The sequence below is a fragment of the Rutidosis leptorrhynchoides genome, chromosome 10, assembly GCF_046630445.1.
Source record: "Rutidosis leptorrhynchoides isolate AG116_Rl617_1_P2 chromosome 10, CSIRO_AGI_Rlap_v1, whole genome shotgun sequence".
Lineage (NCBI taxonomy): Eukaryota > Viridiplantae > Streptophyta > Magnoliopsida > Asterales > Asteraceae > Rutidosis > Rutidosis leptorrhynchoides.
In genome coordinates this window covers 89708521-89727463 of record NC_092342.1, presented here as the reverse complement: position 1 = coordinate 89727463, position 18943 = coordinate 89708521, and the positions used below count along the sequence as shown (strand labels likewise).

Below are 18943 nucleotides of genomic sequence, written 5' to 3'. Positions count from 1 at the left end.
TTAAAAACAAAAATTTACTTTATCTCATTAAGTTAAGAATATGATTTTTAAAATTCGTCGTAAGTTGAAGACTAGGTCTCTGAACCGAAATTGCTTTACCCGAGGGAGGGACGAGAACTTTTATTATCATTATTTTTAATCTTGTTGATTTAAAGTATGCCAAAAACATTAAAAAATCCAAAAATCTAAGCTTTTAAAACAATCGCTACAAAAAGACAAATTTTAAAATTTTGTCGAGGGACGGACTAGGACATCGATCCGAAACGACCTCGTCCTAAATAACAAGGGAAACAAAATTTTAAAATTAATTTCTTAATTGTGTTATAAGTTAAAGATTATAAAAAAAAAAAAAAAAAAAAAAAAGGGTAAACTCCGCGACTCGCGGAGTTTGCAGTGCAAAACTCCGCGACTCGCGGAGGGACCAAAACACAGAAAAAAAAATAAAACAGCTGAATCGATCAGTGAACTCCCACCACCAAAAACACAGAAATTTTCTGCGAAAAAGCACCCGAAAACCCACGAAAATCACCCCCAAAAATCTCAATTTTTAACCGTTAATCACCAAATTTTTTGCTAAAATCATGTTGAGAAGGATGATATCTAAGAATTACTCAAGAAAACAGGTACAATTACACCCCAAATCACCTTTAAATCCGAATTTTAGTGTGTTCTTGAGCATATTTTCATAATTTGAATTTTGTTAATTTTTAGTGTAATTAGTGTTAAATTGTTAGTATATTATGCATGTATAACCTAGATTGATGCTTGTTAACATGATTTGAAGCCAAAAACTTCAAAATCTTTAGAATCTAGGGTTTGTGTTCTTGAGCAATTTGGGGCTTTTTGATATAAACAGGTTATGGCCGATTTTTGTCATGAATTATTGCTAAATTGAGTAGTGTAACATGTCTAGGTAGTTAAAAGATCCAAACTTTGAGCCTAAACATGATTTTGAGAATTAAAGTGGACTTTTTCAAGTCCAAAATTCATGAACTTGATTTTTGAAAGATAATGCCATTTGAGACTTGTTTATTTGCTAGTAATGATTATTTTGACATATTATTTGAGTTGAATGCTTATGAACTTGGCGAAAATTTTCGTATATGCTTATTTGAAAAAGTGTAGATTTGATAAAAATGTGAAAATGAGCTTAAGTTTGATATAAATTGATAATGTCATTGTAATTATTTTGATTGATGATTTTGCTGACACTAATGCATATTTGGATGCACAAAATTTGTGTTTGATGTGTTTTGCAGAATGAAAGGGGTGAATCTTCATCCCAAGCCCGCCATGCTCCTGCTGAGAACTTGGAACAACAGGAGGTAGATAACTACTACAAGCAGGATGTACCTCATCCAGTCATGACCTTTTCAGATATGCACTTGGAACAGTTGCACCCGAACCTGAGATTTGACAGACTTTGGATAGATTATCCAAAATATCAACGGGGTTTGCATACTCTTCATTCCAAGGTTGTTGAGGTACCAAGGGTCATAGAATGGGGACCCTTGGAAGCTGTAGAATTGGCCGGGCCAATTAGGGAATTACTGGTACAGAGGTATGGTAATTCTTCTTTTAATGACTGGATATGTTTATTCACCATACGCAGACCTGTATATAAAGTATGGTGTGAAGAGTTGTTATGTAGTATAGAGTTGAATGATCGGGTAGCTAGTTTAACCGATCGTTCTTTTATTAGATTTTTGTTAGGCGGTTCGATGCGCCACATGTCTTTACTGGACATGGCTCAGGCTTTACGTATATATACGCCTGAGGAATTAGCGTCTGCCGATTGTAGAGGATTGATACTAAACGGTAGGAAAATAGATGAAAATTTTGATACACACGGTGTGTGGAGTCAAATGACAAGCCATCACCGTTTTAAAGGGGGAAACTACTCTTATTTGGATATAGATAGAGCCGAATTAAGAGTAATACATAGGTTTTTAGCTAATTCGATTACACAAAGGGGTAAAAACAAAGAAAAAGTAAATGAACAAGATTTGTTTTACCATATGTGTATTCGAGACCCACACAGCGCTGTAAGTATACCATATTGTGTGGGTTATTATTTATCAGCTATGGTTCGAGGGATGCGTCCACATAGCATAATAGGAGGTGGTATTTTTATTACTTTGATTGGTGAATATCTTGGTGTGGATATAAGTCGGGGGGGATTATTAGTAGAAGAGCCAGAACCCCGCGACACTATAGGTTTAAATGTATACCATGGTGCGAAAGTGTTGAAGCGGCGAAATAACGCCGCAGTACGATACAATGGTAGACATCCACAGGTAGAGAGAAACCAGGAACAAGGTAATGTAGGAGGGGGGAATGAGATGCAAGAAATGCATAGGTTTATAGCTTCTCAGGAATACGAAAATGCTAGACAGAGAGCATTTGAAGATTGGCAAGTTCATCAGAACCAGATCATAGCGCATTGCCAACATATAGGTAGAAACTATATTCCTACTCCGAAACCCGTCTTCCCTCCTTGGTCGATAGAGATGCAGCCACCATATCCTACGTATGACCCTGCCGAAGCATTCTATAGCACTTATGGTTATGCGTGGAACCCCTATTGGTACCAATATCATCCTTAGTTTACTTTTTATTTTTATTATTTTGTAATATGTAATTATTGATATGTTTAATACTTTTGTTAATATTGTAATCATTTTTATAATTATCTAACTTTTATTCTTAGATTTTAATAATTTTTGAATGTGGGGTAATAAACCAAACTTCAAAAATATGTATATATGTTTGCAGTTTATCTTATGTACACAACAGGGTAAAACAACGCATTTTCAAAGACTGGCATTAAGTTCAGCAAAAGCAACTAATTTTGACGACAAGATGAAAAATATATGTGAAATAACAACAAGACGGGATGAACAAATGATGTGCACCATTTATCATTCAGCAAACAAACGCCAATATATTTGGAAACTTTGGTAAAAATTTAATCATTTTCACACAAATCACCCTCAATAATTTAAATTGTTACTGATTTCTTGCAAATGAGGGCATTGCAAGATCTTAAGTGTGGGAAGGGGTTAAATTCTTTCGGATTTTTTAAAAATTTTTATAAACACTTGGTTACCATTAAGAAAAAATACTAGTAAAGCAGTAGTTGTATTAGAATCTAGTGCTCTCTGATAAAAAAGAACAGCCCTGGTCTTATATACTGACTACCCAATTCTAGTAAAATTTTTCAAAATTTTCAATTAAATGAATTCAAATCATGTTTATACATATTTATGAACGATAAAACTAGGTTTTAACACCGAAATTATTGTTACCTAGGAAAGGACATAAATTGAGAAACAAACTAAAATGTTAAAATTCATTTAAAATGGAATAGAGGACGATAAAAAGAAAAATAAAAAGCCAAGTGTGGGAAAATTTACCAAGTTATTTTAAACATATGCCACATATATTTGTAACAAATAACTGAAAATACTTTTGCTTTGAACTAAACTAAACTGTTTTACCCGATGAAAGAAAAGAAGAGATGGATCTACACGATGAATCAATTCCATCATTAAAAGGAAGTAAAGTCTTCCGAAAAAGACACGCGCTTCTTGATTTAGGTCATGAAGTTGTCGTTCAGACCAGCTGTAGGTTGACGAAAAATCTAGAAAAGTCATCACTAAAATCAGCAGGAAATCCACGGACCTCAGCATCAAACAGGGTCGCCAAGTGGTCAGATTTATCCTCACCATGAGAAGGATTTATCTCGTACAATGGGGAGGCACCGTGCAAATTAGCTGGATAAGACTAATGAATCAGATCCCCAGAAAGGATAATCTCCTTAAAGATTAAAAATCAGCTTTTAAGACTGATATTACTCAATCCTAGAGATTGACCTTAAAGATTGAGAATTACAAACTCATGGAATTCAATGATATCTAAACTCGAGCTTGAACGAGAAAATATTTTGATCAAAATTATAAACCGATTTGTTTTCTGAAAACCCTATTTTCAATGCGTTCATTACCATTGAACGTAAAATCCTAGGAATTCACCTGGAATTCATTAGGTCACCTGAACTAAATCGGGTGTCAACCGTAAGAACGGTGGTTGCATAACATGGTCAAAGACAGGACCTTGTGCCAGACCGACAAATTATAAGGGTGAGCTTTACTATTGCTCCTACCAAGGATAGTAATTGCGTCCGACACGTTATAGACCATAATCAAAAGCATGTCACGGGACATTGCCTTAACAGTTGCTTGTTCAACGCTTTCCTTTACAACCGGACGGTAGTTTGCCGAAAGGTAATATACGGAACAAGTAAACTGGACGTGTTGCTTTCCAAATACAAGGTTAGCAAGTGGGTGACACAAAACCGCAAGTTTTGAGCTAAAATTTTCAAATCTGAAACCCACCAAACCCACAAAAATATTTTGCAAACACCGGTAAAGGGTTATCCCGAAAAACTTATCTAGGGTAAAAACTAGATTTCAAAAGATCAAATGTTTTCATAAAGATCCAATTTCCTTAATGGATCTAAATTTTTATAGTCATGTGGGACTGTAAACCATATCGTTACTACCATTGTTTATACCGCCATATAGAAATCACTGATGTACAAAGTGTGAAGAATAAAGAAGTGATTCTAGTATTTCAAGACAATATTGCTTGAGGACAAGCAACGCTCAAGTGTGGGAATATTTGATAATGCTAAAAACGAACATATATTTCATAGCATTATTCCTCAAGAAAGACAAGCTTTTAGTTGCAATTGTTCTATTTACAAGTGATATTCGTTTAAATAATAAAAGGTGAAGACAAAAGACAGATTCGACGAATTGAAGACGCAAACGACCAAAAAGCTCAAAAGAACAAAAGACAATCAAAAAGGTTCCAATTATTGATAAGAAACGTCTCGAAATCACAAGAGTACAAGATTCAAAACGCAAAGTACAAGATATTAAATTGTACGCGAGGACGTTCAAAAATCCGGAACCGGGACTAGAGTCAACTCTTAACGCTCGACGCAACGGACTAAAAATTACAAGTTAACTATGTATATAAATATAATATAATATATAATTAATTATATTAATTATATATATATTATATATATATATTAAAAACTGTCGGCAGCCAGAAACTCCAAGGGTGTGAATTGAAAATACCTCTCCGCGACTCGCGGAGTTTGAAGGGCTTTTTGCCGCGAGTCGCGGAGCCCCAAATTTCACTTCTGGCTATAAAGCCAACCGAATTCTGATCGAATTTAACATCCTTTTTCTCTTCCTCTTCAACGTAAATATATTTATATTTATAATTTATATTTTAATTTTAATTATAATTCTAATAATAAGGGTATGTTAGCGAATGTTGTAAGGGTGTAAGTCGAAATTCTGTCCGTGTAACGCTACGCTATTTTTAATCATTGTAAGTTATGTTCAACCTTTTTATATTAATGTCTCGTAGCTAAGTTATTATTATGCTTGTTTAAAACGAAGTAATCATGATGTTGGGCTAATTACTAAAATTGGGTAATTGGGCTTTGTACCATAATTGGGGTTTGGACAAAAGAACGACACTTGTGGAAATTAGACTATGGGCTATTAATGGGCTTTATATTTGTTTAACTAAATGAAAGTTTGTTAATGTTAATATAAAGATTTACAATTGGGCGTCCCTATAAATTACCATATACACTCGATCGGACACGATGGGCGGGGTATTTATATGTACGAATAATCGTTCATTTAACCGGACACGGGAATGGATTAATATCCACTAGAATAATTAAAACAGGGGTGAAATTACATTCAAGGGTAATTGGTGTAATTGTTAACAAAGTAGTAAAACCTTGGTTTACACGCAGTCGATAACCTGGTGTATTCATTAAACAAAGTATTAAAACCTTGTTACAATTCGAATCCCCAATTAGTTGGAATATTTATCTTCGGGTATAATAATAATTTGACAAGGACACTTGCAATTTATATTTATGACTGATGGACTGTTATGGACAAAAACCAGACGGACATATTGAATAATCCAGGACAAAGGACAATTAACCCATGGGCATAAAACTAAAATCAACACGTCAAACATCATGATTACGGAAGTTTAAATAAGCATAATTCTTTTATTTCATATTTAATTTCCTTTATTTTATATTTAATTGCACTTCTAATTATCGCACTTTTATTTATTTTATTTTATCGCACTTTTAATTATCGTACTTTTTAATTATCGCAATTTAATTTTATCGCATTTTTATTATTCGCAATTTCATTATCGTTATTTACTTTACGCTTTAATTTAAAGTCTTGTATTTATTTTATATTTTACATTAGGTTTTAACTGCGACTAAAGTTTTAAAATCGACAAACCGGTCATTAAACGGTAAAAACCCCCCTTTATAATAATAATATTACCTATATATATATTTGTATTTTTATAAAAGTTAACTAATATAGCGTTGAGCTTTGTTTAAAGATTTCCCTGTGGAACGAACCGGACTTACTAAAAACTACACTACTGTACGATTAGGTACACTGCCTATAAGTGTTGTAGCAAGGTTTAAGTATATCCATTCTATAAATAAATAAATATCTTGTGTAAAATTGTATCGTATTTAATAGTATTTTCCTAGTAAAATAATAACTATTTTATATACACCTCGTTGCACATCAATGGTTCCCACATGTGTTAGGTGACTCACATGGGCTGCTAAGAGCTGATCATTGGAGTGTATATACCAATAGTACATACATCTAAAAGCTGTGTATTGTACGAGTACGAATACGGGTGCATACGAGTAGAATTGTTGATGAAACTGAACGAGGATGTAATTGTAAGCATTTTTGTTAAGTAGAAGTATTTTGATAAGTGTATTGAAGTCTTCCAAAAGTGTATAAATACATATTAAAACACTACATGTATATACATTTTAACTGAGTCGTTAAGTCATCGTTAGTCGTTACATGTAAGTGTTGTTTTGAAGCCTTTAGGTTAACGATCTTGTTAAATGTTGTTAACCCAATGTTTATAATATCAAATGAGATTTTAAATTATTATATTATCATGATATTATCATGTATGAATATCTCTTAATATGATATATATATACATTAAATGTCTTTACAACGATAATCGTTACATATATGTCTCGTTTAAAAATCATTAAGTTAGTAGTCTTGTTTTTACATATGTAGTTCATTGTTAATATACTTAATGATATGTTTACTTATCATAGTATCATGTTAACTATATATATATCCATATATATGTCATCATATAGTTTTTACAAGTTTTAACGTTCGTGAATCACCGGTCAACTTGGGTGGTCAATTGTCTATATGAAACATATTTCAATTAATCAAGTCTTAACAAGTTTGATTGCTTAACATGTTGGAAACATTTAATCATGTAAATATCAATCTCAATTAATATATATATAAACATGGAAAAGTTCGGGTCACTACAGACGGTGGAAGTCCTTCGACCAACGGTTGTAATTTTAACGATCGGCCGATAGTGTGGTCGATCGGCCGATGGTGTAGTGACGATCGGCCGACCGTCCCTGACGATCGGCCGACCGTCCCTGACGATCGGCCGACCGTCCCTGACGATCGACCGATGGTCTATGCAGTAGAAATTTTTACTAAGTGTTGAGTTTTGGCCGTTATGCTGCCCGTTTGTATTTTGATGATATTGATGTAATTTTTGAAAGTGCATAAGTGTTAAGCAAAAATTTTTAGCGGATACTTTTTCTGACAAAAATTTATATATTGTGTTATTTGGTGTTAATAGACAATAACTAACTTGATTTGCCTTATGTTCAGGTGAAAAAGATAAGGAAGCCGCTCAGTAGTAAATTATCTGAGCTGGTTGCTGGTATTTGGTGAGTGGGACTAACTGGAGAATATAGTATATAGAAGCATGTTATATTATGATTGCCATGCTTGTTAGATATACTTATTGTTGTGGTTAGTTAGTTGTTGTGATGACTGCATGTTAGTTGATGCTTGTCTGCTAGAGCCCAGTGCGTCCCTATTGTGTGGTGGCCTCGGTAGGAGAGATCAACCTGCGGGTTGGGTTCCTCATGTGGTGGCCTAGACAGCCGTGGTGTATATATATGTGAATGACGCGTCCGTCGCGTGTGGATTATGTATATACATACGGTGGTGGAGGAACTTCTGGTAAGCCCCAGCCCGATCAGCTGGTGGTTAATGGTTTGGCCGAGCCAGAGTCTCTGTAGACGGCACTTGGGTGATGTTTGTGTGTTAGACTATTGTGACATGATTAGTATAACACTTATGTATTCTATGACCTGTAGTTAATCGTACTCACTTAGCTTCGTGCTAATTCCCCTCCATCTCCTCCCTGCAGGTTGTTAGCTTTTGTAGATAGTGCTTTTGAGAGAAGACGGGCATGATGATGTTATGTTTGACAGGATTAACTCTGATGTGGTCTTTTAGAATATGAACCGTGTACTTTTGAAAACAGATTGTATTTACGTCTCTTCCTGTTAATATGTAAATTGTTTTAATGACACGTGACATCAGTTTGTACAAATGTCGATATCGTATTTAATTAATATTATGCTTCCGCCACGTATTTATTATAAAAAAAATAGCGGTGTCACACAAGATCAAGAAAAACTAGCCATAGTGCTAGTATATGTGGATGACTTAATCATCACGGGAGATCACTATGTGGAGATCCAAAGAACGAGAGAGAATCTGTTTATCAAATTTCATATGAAGGAGCTTGGAGAACTCAAACATTTTCTTGGACTCGAAATAAAGCAGAAAAGAGAAGGATTATTTCTAGGACAACAGAAATATGCGCGAGATCTTTTACAAAAGTATGGAATGCTTAATTGCAAACCTATCTCAACTCCGATGGATCCGAATACAAAACTACGAGCAGATGAAGGAAAAAGTCTTCAAGATGTTACCATGTATCGAAAGTTGGTCGGAAGTCTTATTTATCTCACACTAAGCCGGCCAGACATATCTTATGCAGTTGGAGTGGTTAGTCGATACATGAGCAATCCGAAAAAGTCTCACCTTGATGTTGTACGACGCATCTTAAGGTATATTAAAGGCACTATTAACTTTGGTATTTTATACAAAAGAAAAACAAAAGAATGTCACGTGACTGGATATTGTGACGCCGATTACGCTGGAGACTATGATACACGACGGTCAACAACTGGATACATGTTTAGTCTTGGATCGGGAGTAATATCATGGTGCAGCAAGAGACAACCAACTGTATCCTTATCAAGCACTGAAGCAGAATATTGATCGGCAGCATCAGCAACACAAGAAATTACTTGGTTGAAGCAACTAATGGAAGATCTTCATCAGTCAACAGATTATCAAGTAAAACTTTTTTGCGATAATCTATCAGCTATTCGATTAGCAGAGAATCCAGTCTTCCATGCAAGAACAAAACAAATAGAAGTGCACTATCTCTATGTTCGTGAGAAGGTCCTTGAAGGGGAGATCAAGATGATGCCAACAAAGACAGATGAACAGGTTGCAGATATATTCACCAAGAGCCTAAGTAAACCGAAGTTTACAAAATTCAGAGAAGCACTTGGAATGGTCTGCAAGACATCGTTGGAAGAAAATTTGCATTGAGAGAGAGAGTGTTAAAATACAATGCAAATTTAGAATAATATGGAATTAGTAAATGTATATGGGTAAAATATCTAGATATTAATATGTATATAGGGGTGGTCAGTATTTGGTTTGAAACCGTGGAACCCGAAAACCAAACCGAAACCAAACCGGAAAAAAACCAAACCGAATTTGATAAACGGTTTTCGGATCGCGTCAAACCGAAACCGAATTTGAATTCGGTTTTCGGTTCGGTTTTCGGTTTTGAAAATTCTGAATTCGGTTTAACCGAAAACCGATTTCAAAACCGAATTCAAAATTTTTATATATTTAATTTGTACATTTATGTTTTAGTGTCATTATAATTTGGGATCCAATCAATAAAATATATTCTCACCCATATGAAAATTTGGTAGCTCACATTATAATTATGTTACTTAAATTATTATGTTCTTATTCTTAATAACAGAAGCAGTAAACGTCATAATTAAGCTATAAATATTAATAAATCATCGAATTCTTGATAATTTAATAATACGTCATTGTTTTAGGATATAAATAACTAAGACATCCGTAACACCACAATTAAACTACCAAAGTTCTCAGTTTTTTCATAATATTCGGTTTTAACCGAACCGAATCCGAATTTGAATTCGGTTTTCGGTTTTCGGTTTGGTTCGGTTTTAACTTTGAATTCGGTTTTCGGTTCGGTTTTCGGTTTTGCCTAAAAAAATTTCAAAACCGAATACACCGAACCGAATAAACCGAACAAACCGAAAACCAAACCGATGAACACCCCTATATGTATATGAAAAATATTTAGATATTAAAATGTAAAGAAAAATCTAGATATTTATGTGTAAGAAATATCTAGATATTTATATGTATAAAAATATATAGATATTTATATATCAATGGAAATATCTAGTTTCTAGAAACTTCCATGGAGTAGTATAAATATAGGTGGTGGGTTCAGGGGCGGAGGGAGGGGGGGTCAAGTGGGGTCAGCCGCCCCCGACAATTTTGAAATTTTAGTGTAAATTTTTTCGGTTTTTCGATTTTGCCCCAGGTGGAATTTTTTTTTTTTGCCCCAAACCCTTTATATTTTGCCCCAAAACTTTCATATTTTGCCCTAAAACCTTGGTATTTTGCTCAAAAGCCTCTTAATTTTGTTCAAAAAACTCTATATTTTGCCCCAAAACCTCTATTTTTTGTGGAAAAAAAATCCTTACGTTTTAAATTTTTTTTTTGCCCCCGGTGAAATTTTTTTCTGGATCCACCACTGGGTGGGTTCATTTGTGTAAGGTGTGAAAGTTGAGGAAGTAAGAAGACTGTGAGTTAGAGAAGAGAAAACTTATTAGTAAGTAATATTGTAATTGTATTTTGTATTAATAAAAGTGTTATTTGTTAAGTTTCCCGGTTAAGCCTTAGTTCGTGTTTAAGTTCTTAGTGCACTTGTGTTATTTTCATTATATGGTCGGCTCTGCCGCCTAAGTGATATATGGTCGGTTATACCACCTGAATGATATATGGTCGACACTGTCGCCTAAGTATTATTGTGCACTAAAGATTTATAAAATTAAAGGCTAACCAACGTCAAAGTGTTGGTGTAGTGAGTGAGTATAACCTAGGTCCTCTATAGTGGGTGTGTTGGGCTCGTCAAAGCTTTCAACAACCTATGTGATATATGAGTGATCAAATGACACTAACAAACTTGCTTAGAACTAACAATAGTAATAGTGGTTGTTTTCTTTTTGGGTGTGATTTCCAGATTCGAATCAATGTACAACTTGGATTGCATAAAGTATAATTATTTATTGAGTAGTTATCAATTAAAGAATCTTGTTGCCTAATGGTAAGCACAAACATATACACATGTAGTGGCATTAACTAAGCTAAAGAAGCTTCACTTATGAGAGAAGTAGGCAATTACTAAAAGTGGCCACTCTTTGTCTTCTATTATATGCCACTTTGTATACAACTGTAGTCCAATTATAAGACGTCTTACGTTGATTATTATGCTCCTTGTGGTTATAGTTAGATAATGCCGATTGGGTGGCGCTTTGTCATCGTTTTCCTAAAATTTTGCATCTCTACATTTTTCGTCTGGGTGTGTTTGACACGCAAACGGACTCAAATTTTGAGAGGAGGGGTTGGAGTTAAAATTCCTCATATAATCTTATGAACAAATGATTATGTCAAGTCAGATGACAAGTGGATGAGATTCTTTCAAGGATTAGCAGACCGTTAACTCGTTTTGAATGCGATTGTATTTTGTGTTATTTATTCTTGTATTTTTTGTTCGCCTTTATTTAGGTTGATTTGTTTATTATTGTTGTTTGGTTACGATGGGCTCCGTTCGAGTTAGCTCGTATTTATGTTGGTCTAGTTGGTTTATTTTTTCCGAGCCCCTTCGTCGTTTATGTTCGTTAGCTTGTAGCGGTTAGAGATCCTTCATTTATTGACGAAGACTTCTTTTTAATAGTAATCGTTATCTTAGAAAAAAAAAATGTTTATGTCAATGTGAATTAATAAATTTTAGTGTCATCTATTCAAAAATTGTACATACTATTTCTGTGGGACCCACAACCATTTAGTATTTATACAAGTGAAAGCGCATCATGGGGGTGAGCTTTAAGTACATGAAGGAGACTCGTAACTATTTGAAGTGCTTTCATTGCTCCAAAAGCAATCTTGTTGTACATAAAGTAAAGCATGTGAGTGCTTAATTGGTGATCAACATTAATCGGTGACTAACTAATACTTAATCCCAAAGAATTTATTATTATGTTATGACCACATCAATTTTTAATCAAACAACTAAAATTTTTGTACAACTGTCCTTCCATAATCAAAACCAATAAATATTGATGATATATTAACCATTCAAACATTAGGTGCACATAATTCCAATACCATCATATCAAAATAAATTTTACAAATTAACCGTTGCTCTTAAAAATGGATCTACAAATATTACAGTTATATTAGATGCCTTGTAGTTAGAGTTAGATTAGATGCCTTGTAGCTTACTTACCCTTATAATTTACTATTATACAATCATAGATAATATAACATGTACAAAAGGTCAAAAAGGAGTCAAAATACTTATTTTCTTTTAGTCGGTGATTTGTACACTGTCAAAATTAGTCATGCACCGCTCATTATACATCTATCTATACATTACATTATTATAATGTACAATACCTTAGAGCATAAACGGTGATGTGTGGCTTAATTTTAGTGGTTTAAAAATCTTCTTTTCATCCTCTAGAACATGTGTAAGTATTTTTTAATTTTTATTGTTGAGTGTATAAAATGTTGATCCAAAATGCTAAATTGTGTGTAGAGTAGACCAATCATAAAGTGCATGTGTTCCTTTACAATTGTGATAATGGTGTCATGTGTTTGATAAGCAAGTTACTCACCAGCCATGCTTAGAAAATACTCTTTAACCAAAGAGTCAATGAAACCTCAATTGAAAAAAAAAAACCTTAGATATTTGAAGAGTGGGTCCCATTCTCTTGGATCGAGCTACCATTAAGATTACAGATCTACGTAAAAATACTTGCTGTCAATATGATAAAAACGTGAAGACATATTTGTTTAGCTACTATCCTGTGAAGAGCATAATAAGTAGGTCTTTATTTGATTGCACCATCTCATTTCTAACCACTTTACACAAGTAGGGAGTGTTAACATTAACTTAGTTTAACCATTACAACATAACCACAATCATAAGAGGTTTCGTTTAATCATAGATAGCAACAAGGCTCGAAAACAGAGGTGGGTCCAGTGTCGAGCAGAGCAACTGGGTCAGCCACGCGCCTGGGTATTTATATAAAGTTGGACATCGTAAGCTATATTGATTTTTTTTTAATGTTTTGCCCTCGCCAAAGAAGATTTTGATCCGTCATTGGTCGAAACCTTCACGGGATATTCCAATATACATCGGAGTAAAAGTATTTACACTCTCGGTTAACCTAAACAGAGGAAAGAATCAATTATTAAATCGTTTTAACTTATGAAGTGTCTTTTGTTTAATCCCAATAAATACAAGTCTATATGAACTTTATGCAAAATTATTTCTCTTATTAATTTGGATCACAAATTTTGACAAGTGAACCTTACAAATGAGGTAGTGAGAATGATCTCATCTCACCCACCACTATAGTGTTGTCTCTTGTTTTGGTGCAACAGTTTGAGCTTAGCTTACCAAACAGACTACTTGCTCACCATCATATAATGCCACGTGGAACAATAATTCCCAACTAAATTCTTTATATTACGGATACTCTTTCTCGTTTCGTTTCAACTTAATAGTCTTGGGTTAACTTTTTTATTTTTCTTAAGTTTGAATTTAAATAACCTTTTTTGGGTTATATAATACACGATGAATATGAATAAATCAAGTTTAGTATGTGATTTCATCCGGTAAAACTTTTATCAAGTATTATATAACATATAAAAGTTATGAAAATGTCAACCCGGACTTTGACATTAAAATGGATGGAGTACTAATATATTCTTTAGAGAAAGTTACTGAAAATGTCAAACCCAACCACATTGACTTACCACTAGGTTAGCTCTATTCACCTCTCACATCTGACACGATTCACCTCTCGTGTTGGATATGAGACTGTCTGGGGTGGACCAACATAAGTTTCCGAAGCGAAACCTTTGAAATAACTTGTGATGCTTAAAGTTGTGATTTTAAAGTACACCACTTTCTATCGATAATCATAATAATAATAATTACATACCAACAAAAGGTAGAAATACTATAGTTGAAACACGTAAGTTACTAGATCCACTTAAAAATATCCGAAATCAAGTCGGCTTGAATCAAAACAAGCTCAAGCTACTCGAGTAATACTTCTCACCAGGAGTGCATTTATCTTGCTTGTCAAAATTCTTCAAACCTGTTGATTTTAAAAAGACACCACCACTTTCATTTAACCTGTTTATAGCTAACGATCAGAACGAGACCACTCTCGCCGGTGACGGAGACCCCACGCGCCGCCAAGAACGACCGTCGTATGTGACTTTTTCCGGTCAATTTACAAGCTTTTCCGGCCAATTTCCGGCGAGCGAACAATCACATACCTCATACCTGGCCCAAGATCGTTTCTTCGCATAGGAAATTACCACCCTTTGCTTCACCACAATTCTCCCGCCGGCCGCCGCCGCCGCTTGTAACCGGAAATTTATCTTTCCGGCCGGTTACGTTTCTCTCTCTCGATCTATCTTTTTGTTAATTGCTTGCTGATTCCTGCCTATACTTATATATATTAGGAGTAAACCCTTATATATATATATATATATATATATATATATATATATATATATATATATATATCATTGTTATATATATTCATATATTTATATATTTATATCATATTTATATAGTTATAGATATTACTGTTATTTTTGCTTTCCATTTTGAAATCTATATTAGCTATAACTTACATCTATTTCTATTTATCTTCTGTTTTTAATAGTGTAGGTAACTATAAATACTTATTTAACATAGTCATATTTTAGCTTTTACTTAGGTCATCTTTTGGTGTATAGGTTAATATAGATCTTACGCATACCTATGGTCACTTGAGGTCATGTCCTCCTAGTTTAGGGGTGGGTAGGCCTAGAGGGGATAGAGGCGGTAGTAGGGTAGCCACCCTTGGTAAGATTAGAGTGGGTAGTTGGAATATAGGAACCTTGACGGGCAAGAGGATTGAGCTCGTTGATACCTTTATCAAGAGTAATGTGGACATAGGGTGTGTTCAAGAGACTAGATGGAAGGGTGAAGGGGCGGTAGATATTAAGGACTATAGGTTGTGGTACTCGGGTTCTAGGATAGCACGGAACGGGGTAGGTATCTTTTTGGGAAATCTACATAAGGATAACGTTGTTGACTTGGGTAGGTTTAGCGATAGGATTATGTCGGCTAGTCTAATTATTAAGGAGGAAACTTTCACGGTCATTAGCGCGTACGCACCTCATGCGGGTTTAAGTGATGCGGAAAAGAAGAGTTTTTGGGAATTGTTAGATGAGGTAGTGAGGGGGTGCCCAGCGGATCATCGACTAATTATAGGGGGTGATCTGAATGGACACATAGGAGTGGAGGCAGAAGGTTACGAGGGAGCCCATGGGGGTTTTGGGTTTGGTCCTAGAAATGAAGAAGGGCGCTCAACCCTTGAGTTTGCCATTGCCCACGAGTTGGTTGTAGCTAACTCTTTTTTCAAGAAGAGGGATGCTCAGTTAGCCACTTTTTATAGCGGGGGCCGTTGCACCCAGATTGACTTTTTGCTCCTTCGTAAAGGGGAACTTAGGACATGTAGGGACTGTAAGGTCCTTCCAGCATATACGTGCTCCTCCCAGCACAGATTGTTGATCATGGACCTAGTTACCCGGGGAAGAGTTCGTAGGAGGGCTAAGGTTGTGCAACATAGAATCCTTTGGAAGAACCTACATGGAGCGAAGGCGGAGACTTTTAGAACGACTGTGGCCGATAGATTGTGTGTAGAAGGGGATAACGTAGCCCCTGCTGACGTTGACCAGTTATGGAACCGCATGGCGTCCACTATCAGAGAGGTGGCAAAAGAAGCTTTAGGGATGGTATTAGGGACATCGAGAGCCCATAAGAGTAGTAGAGAATCGTGGTGGCTTAGTGACGATGTCCAAACGAAAGTCGTGTTAAAGCATGCGAGGTTTAGGGAGCTCATTACTTTTGGAGAAGGGACACCTGCAGAGAGAACTAGGGTAGAAGAAAGATATAAAGAAGCTAAAAGAGAAGCAAAGAAGGCCGTAACAATTGCAAAAGACAAAGCTTATGAAGATTTATATAGGAAACTAGACTCTAAAGAGGGAGCCAATGACATATATAGAATAGCTAAAGCTAGGGAGCGAAGAGGCAGGGACTTAGTTAACGTCAAATATATCAAGGATGAAGCGGGTCAAAGTATAGTGAGAGAAGACCTTATTAAGAAAAGATGGGAAGAGTATTTTGCATCCCTTTTTGGTAGGGAAAGAACAAAGCGGAACGAGGAACTCCACGAGGTTCGTGAATATCAAAACAACTGTTTCTGCACGAGGATTAACCAGGAGGAAGTTAGATCAGCCCTACGAAAGATGGGGAGAAACAAAGCAGTAGGACCAGACCAAATCCCGATTGAGGCGTGGAGGTGCCTAGGAGGCGATGGGGTTAGATGGTTGACAAACCTTTTCAACACGACGTTTAGAAGCGCAAAGATGCCTATGGAATGGAGACTCAGTGAGGTCATCCCCATTTACAAGAACAAGGGAGATGCACAAATATGTAGTAATTACAGAGGCATAAAGTTACTTAGTCATACTATGAAGCTTTGGGAGAGAGTGATTGAGACAAGGCTCCGACGCGAGACAAAGGTTTCAGAGAACCAATTCGGTTTCATGCCAGGACGCTCGTCGACTGAGGCGATTCACATCGTTAGAAGCCTTATGGAGAAGTATAGGGAAAAACAAAAGAACCTACACATGGCGTTCTTAGACCTGGAAAAGGCTTATGACTGTGTCTCGCGCGAGCTGATTTGGAAGACTCTTAACGCTAAGGGTGTCCCAAGTAGATATATAAGAACTATTAGAGATATGTACAATGGGGCGAAGACTCGCGTACGCATGGCAGTAGGAAACACAGAGTTTTTCCCGGTTGAGGTAGGTTTACATCAGGGATCGGCCCTTAGCCCTTATCTTTTCGCTTTGATCCTAGACGAACTAACTAAGAGGATACAAGATAACATCCCATGGTACCTAATATTCGCCGACGATATTGTTTTAGTTTCGGATTCCCAGGAGGAGCTTAACAGAAGGCTAGAGCAATGGAGGACTGCACTAGAATCAAATGGCCTACGGATTAGCAGACTTAAATCGGAGTACCTTAGATGCGATTTCAAGACGAGCGAAGAAGAACAAGAGGATTTAGTGGATGTCAGAATTGGGGATCAGATTTTACCACCACAAGAGTCCTTTAGATATTTAGGCTCGATGTTTCACAAATCGGGAAGGATAGATGAGGACGTGACGCATCGTATACGAGTAGGATGGTTGAAGTGGAGGGCAGCGAAAGGGGTGCTGTGCGACAAGAAGGTACCCCTTAAATTGAAAGGGAAATTTTTCAAGGTCGCAATCAGACCGGCCATGTTGTACGGCTCAGAGTGTTGGCCAATGACGAAAGCCCAAGAGAGGGGGATGGAGGTGGCAGAAATGAGGATGCTTAGGTGGACGTGTGGCAAGACCATGCTAGATATGATACCAAATGGAGTTTTTAGGGAGAACTTGGAAGTTGGGAACATAACCAACAAATTGAGGGAAGGACGACTTAGATGGTTCGGGCATGTTATGAGGCGCCCACTTTTAGCCCCGGTTAGGAGAGTCGAGACCCTTGTTGTTGGGGGCGTAAGGAGAAGGGGTAGACCCAAACGTAGGTTGGAGGATAGATTGAAGCTTGACATGAAGGAGCTCTTATTGACCGAGGACATGACTTCTGATAGGAATTTGTGGAGGAGTAGAATTAGAATAGATGAATAGGTTCTACATGGTGTTTATTTATTTTATATATTTATATTATATTTCTTGCCTACTTGCTTGTGTGCACTTCATATATGTCTTTATTATTTTATTATTATTATTAATATTTTTTTTTTTCGTGGGACTTTACGTATTGGCTGGACATGTTTTATGGATATATAATATATCTATACTTATTGTAGCATATTCACATGCTTTATTGCACTATATGGTTACATGTTTGTATTACATTATATAGCAATTAATTTATACGTACTTACATATCACATGTTTTATGCTACATAGTATACTTATTTGTCTATGCCTACATAGTATACCATCTATTTTATACTACATATTATACCTACATGCTTCTTACCAACATGTTTACGTATACTTATTGTACTTACATGACTTGTTATACTTGCATATTTGACACTCACATATTTTCGTATATGTTATATTACATTATATTGCTATATGCTTTATTTACCTATATATATCGTATTGGAGTATACATTATTCATGGTAAAGTTTCTATTTTATCAACTTTACTTGTATATTTTTACTTCACATATCGGATTTCATGGTTCTTTCTGGTCGGAGGTCCCTAGGAAGCAGCCTCTCTGCTCTACAGAATAAGGAGGGACGACTTCCTCTACCTGGGGACCGATAGGTATCCTGGGTAGAAGAATGACTTCCCTTTTACTTTAGGGTAGAGGAAAGGACTGTCTACATCTAACCTCCTCCATACTCCACTTTAGTGGAATTGAGTAATGTTGTTGTTGTTGTTG

At 35.8% G+C, this 18943-nt stretch overlaps 1 protein-coding gene across 1 annotated transcript; it reads left to right on the top strand.

Moving 5' to 3' along the window:
* Positions 1–14110: 14110 nt before the first annotated feature.
* Positions 14111–18415, top strand: LOC139870442 (uncharacterized). Its single transcript, XM_071858249.1, has 4 exons — positions 14111–14186; positions 15190–16315; positions 16454–16789; positions 18409–18415. Exons 1-4 carry the CDS (start codon positions 14111–14113, stop codon positions 18413–18415), a joined length of 1545 nt encoding a protein of 514 aa, XP_071714350.1.
* Positions 18416–18943: the final 528 nt, after the last annotated feature.

Bases quoted from the DNA above. Each gene is read 5' to 3' on its own strand.
- LOC139870442 (XM_071858249.1), top strand. From the start codon at position 14,111: ATGGATGGAGTACTAATATATTCTTTAGAGAAAGTTACTGAAAATGTC. The intron at 14,187-15,189 runs GTTAGCTCTATT...AGGTTAATATAG, and splicing joins CCACATTGACTTACCACTAG to ATCTTACGCATACCTATGGT. The intron at 16,316-16,453 runs GTTTAGGGAGCT...AGATTTATATAG, and splicing joins GTCGTGTTAAAGCATGCGAG to GAAACTAGACTCTAAAGAGG.